The sequence below is a fragment of the Echinops telfairi genome, unplaced genomic scaffold (genome assembly GCF_000313985.2).
Source record: "Echinops telfairi isolate 266 unplaced genomic scaffold, ASM31398v2 ScPeMD7_2573;HRSCAF=3158, whole genome shotgun sequence".
In the NCBI taxonomy this organism is placed as follows: domain Eukaryota; kingdom Metazoa; phylum Chordata; class Mammalia; order Afrosoricida; family Tenrecidae; genus Echinops; species Echinops telfairi.
This window is the reverse complement of record NW_022106471.1, coordinates 16769348-16773199: the sequence shown is the minus strand read 5'-3', so window position 1 is coordinate 16773199 and position 3852 is coordinate 16769348. Positions and strand designations below refer to the sequence as shown.

The 3852-nt window shown below is 47.5% G+C and overlaps 1 protein-coding gene across 1 annotated transcript in view; it reads right to left on the bottom strand.

Annotated features, from left to right (window-relative positions):
• Window positions 1-275, bottom strand: part of RTN4 (reticulon 4) — a 49585-nt gene extending 49310 nt beyond the window's left edge. The window contains exon 1 of the mRNA XM_045294097.1: window positions 7-275. Coding sequence (XP_045150032.1) covers window positions 7-93 — 87 coding nt within the window. The 5' untranslated portion in view covers window positions 94-275. The remainder of the gene's footprint in view (window positions 1-6) is intronic.
• Window positions 276-3852: the final 3577 nt, after the last annotated feature.

The following is a 3852-nucleotide window of genomic DNA, read 5'->3' as shown; positions in this document are numbered from 1 at the left end:
CTCCGCCACGAACTGGTACTTGAACTGAGGCTGCGGCAGCGGCGGGCTGTCCGAGGACGAGGAGACCAGGGCCGACTGGTCCAGGTCTTCCATGGCGGGCGGCTCCGGGAAGCTGCTGTGACTGCAGCCGCAGGGCGCTGCTCCTCCGGGTGGCGGGCGGTTGTGGGGGGTGGGGCGGGCTGAGAGGGGCCGGGCCGCTCGAGCCGAGGGACCTGCAGTGGCGACGGCTCTCGGAACAATGAGAAAGAACGCTCCTCCTGCCTCCGCGCCCGTGATGCGCCACCCGCCCCGTCCCCAGTGGCCGCCGCCGCCGCCCAGACCGGCGAAGAAGAGAGGCCAGCCGACTCTCCGCCCAGTTTGGCGTGACTCCGCCTCCCCGACCGGAGCGGCAGGGACAGGCGCGGGAGAGAGGGAGCCAATCGGCTACTGGATGGAAGTGATGGGCGGCCGGGCGGCCCAACAGAAAGAGAGAGAGACGTGTGTGGGTGGGACTTATTGTATTTCCTCCCTCCTACCGGCTGGGATTGCGCCGTGGGCGGGGCTTGCGCCTGCGGGCCCCACCCTCCGTCTTGGGTTGTTGGGCGTCTGGGTGGGGTCTTGGCCGGGCGGGGTCAGTGGGTCGTTAAGATCCAGCGAGAGTGGGTAGGCTGTGGGCCCGGCGGGCTGCGAGAGGTTTTTGGCGCGCCGCCACCGGAAGGGTGTTAACTGGAGGGAGGGCGAGGTTGGAAACTTTCCTCCCAGAAAAGGAAGCACCCCGGGAAGGTACTAACGGGATTGTGAAGTAGGCCTTCATGATTTAAATATGCATCCGATTTTTAAAGAGTTTGAAATAAAAGATTATGGGGTTTTTCCAAATGTAAATTCCCAAACTGCATCATTACTACTAGTCTACCACCACTATGCCAATAGCTTAAGTGTGTGCGCACGTCGGCTTGAAGGGCACGCTCAGTCGAAGTGCAGCCCCTGGAGTGAGGTGGACACAGCTGAGAACAGGATCTAGGGTCTGATTGAAAGTCCGCCCTTCTTGCACGAGGGTTCAGGGCTCGGTGCTGGACTTTCACGTGATGGCAGGATGAGTCACCCCAAAAGAGGGGGCAGGGAAAAAAGGAAGTGGAAACGAAGCTTCCTTGGAAGGCGATTCTGGTTCACATTACATTGAGTCACCTATGGCTCATCAGTCAACGTTTCAGATGATTCAGGCCTTCTGGGAGTCAGGAAGCCCCAGTCATGAGTTGGATATGCCAGATTGCACATGATCCCCGTTCCACTTTTGCCAGAACTGGAGAGTTTAAAGAAAGGGATTGCAGAGCAAACAAGCACTACACAAATGCCACCCGTAGCGCCCCTCTCTGTGAAAACAGTAAAACTCACTGCCGTTGGTCTATTCTGATTCACGGTGACCATACAGGACAGGCTGGAACTGCCCCTTTGGGTTTTCAAACTGCACGCCTGGCTGTTAGCAGCCCAACCCCAACGCAGAACCCATGGTCTGGCCACCAGGGTACCTTCCGAAATGTGTATAAGGCTCACAGTGTATTTCTATTGGAGAGTGTGTAAGCTAATGATTAAGGAAATTTACTTGCTACTTGGAATCAGAATATTTAAGCAAAGGGTTAGCTCTATTTAATCAATATTATCCTAAACTTAATTTGGGAATTCAAAAAGAGACAAATTCCTGGTAATGTCACCTGATCAGGTTAATTATCCACAATCCGTTCAAGAACTAGCACCTGCATCCACGATAAACTAGCTCTACTTACTAAATGGTTGAGAGTTGTCTGAGATTTAAGTGTCGAATTTTGAAAAGAATAGAGAAAGCACTGGTGTAGAGTTTTAGGAGTGGGAGTGGTTAGCAAGGGTTCTGTCTTCACCTTAAAATTTCTCTCTTGAAATCTCACTGGCTTATTTTGCTGGTGAGTCATGAACGCTAATTTAAAACAAAATGATTCCTACAAATGATCACTAAAACCGTCATGCGTGAAGTATTTGCCCCAAGCATTTCTCAAAAATTATCCACAATGTGCATGATTTCCAATTAATTGAAAAATATACTAGCAAAATATTCATGGTATAAACTTTATTAAGTCATAGTTCAGCTGTTAGCGATTTCATCTTCTTCATACTGTTTTTCCTAATATAGTATGGTGTGTTCAAAACCTTAATGGGAAGTTATACAAAGTGTTCACATATTATCTATGTTACTTAAGTGCCATTTCTGCAGTCACCTGTCTACTACTAAAATAGTTTCAAAGGAATATTTTTAATTTATTAAAAATTATGTAAAAGAATGATTGAAGCAGGTTACAGAAAAATGGTAGTGTTGCAACTTTAATAGCAAATAGCAATCTGAGGTGACAATGTAAGCACTCTCCTTTAGTGAAGAAAAATAAGTGTTATAGGATTGATCTCATTGACTTCTAAAAATGAATATTTGATGTATGAATAAGAGTAAGGAGTTTGCCTGTATTCATGTGGCAGTTGTATCATCTCCTGTCACCTTGAACAAAGATCATAGCCAATAAGGTCTCTCTGTGGACACGGCCTTCTGAGGCTTCTAGAAACTCTTGTCTTCCTCCCTGGAGGCGGAACACACTCCCTCTCTGCTTCTTCTTCCTGTGGTCAAGCCAGATGGAGCTATGCTGATGGAGCCAGAGTCCTGGAACTGGAGGAGCCATGTGGAAACCCACACCAGCACTGAGACGCTTCCACCACCATTGGATCCACAAGGCTTTCCATCCACTGGCCTGTGATCTACCTGGATTTAGCGTCATTGCATGTGGTGCGTGACTCTGAAGAGGAACTTATAGAATTGTATCGGACATATGGGCTAATGTTGGACTTACGGGCTTGATCTGGACTGGGGTGTGATGTTTCGTTAATATACAATTAGTCTTTGATATAAAACTCTCTTAGACACATATAAGTCTTCCTGGATTTGTTTCACTAGTCAATCCAGACTAACACAGAAGGAGAATGTTGCTGCTCCACATTATAACAGAAATATTACTTTCACTAATAAAATTCTCATGGGCATTTGGAAACACGTAAGGCTCAAACAATTGTGGGGATTGTGCCTGCACATAAGGTTGCTATGAATTGGAACTGATTTAAATGCATCTAACAACAAAGGACAAATACGAATGCTAGATCTCGGTAAGAGTTTCAAAATAACTGTAGGGTAATTATCGTTGGAATTATCAGAAGTAGAGCATTCAAGTTTCCAGATAACTTCCTGAGAGGAACTCGTCCCAATCTCTCTCTCTCTCTCCCTCCTTCCCTCCCCCACTTCCCTCCCTCCCTCAGCTTTTACTGTGGATTGGTTTTGAAGGTTCACAGAGCAGATCACTAGTTTCACACTCAACAATCCAAACACAGTACATTTCATTCATTGCACCATCGTTGTCCCTTCCCTTCCTCCCTGGATCATGTTCCCATTCGCCCTCCTTTCCTAACCCTTCTGAACTTGGTCCTTGGGGAACTAATCTCTCACTCCATGAGATTTGTTCAGCCTGGTAGATTTGTAGACTCTCAAGAGTTGGAAGGGCTCTGAGAAGTCCGCTTGACCAACCTCCTTCCATTACAAGAATTCCCTTCAGAGGATTTTTAAGGGTTGATCATCTGTGGCAGATTAAAAATGGCCACAAACTCTTTGCAGTAAGTCCAACTGTGATAGATTTGTTGTACCAACCTGGCCAATAGGAACATGTGGGATTAATCAGGTTACAGTTTGATTGGAGGATAAAGAGATAAGGTCTGCCCCCTCTCTCTTGCTCTCTGGTGATCTGAGCGTGCTGGAGCATGCTGCTGCTTTAGCTAGTGCTCTGCCTCAACCTGTGAGCTACACTACCTGTG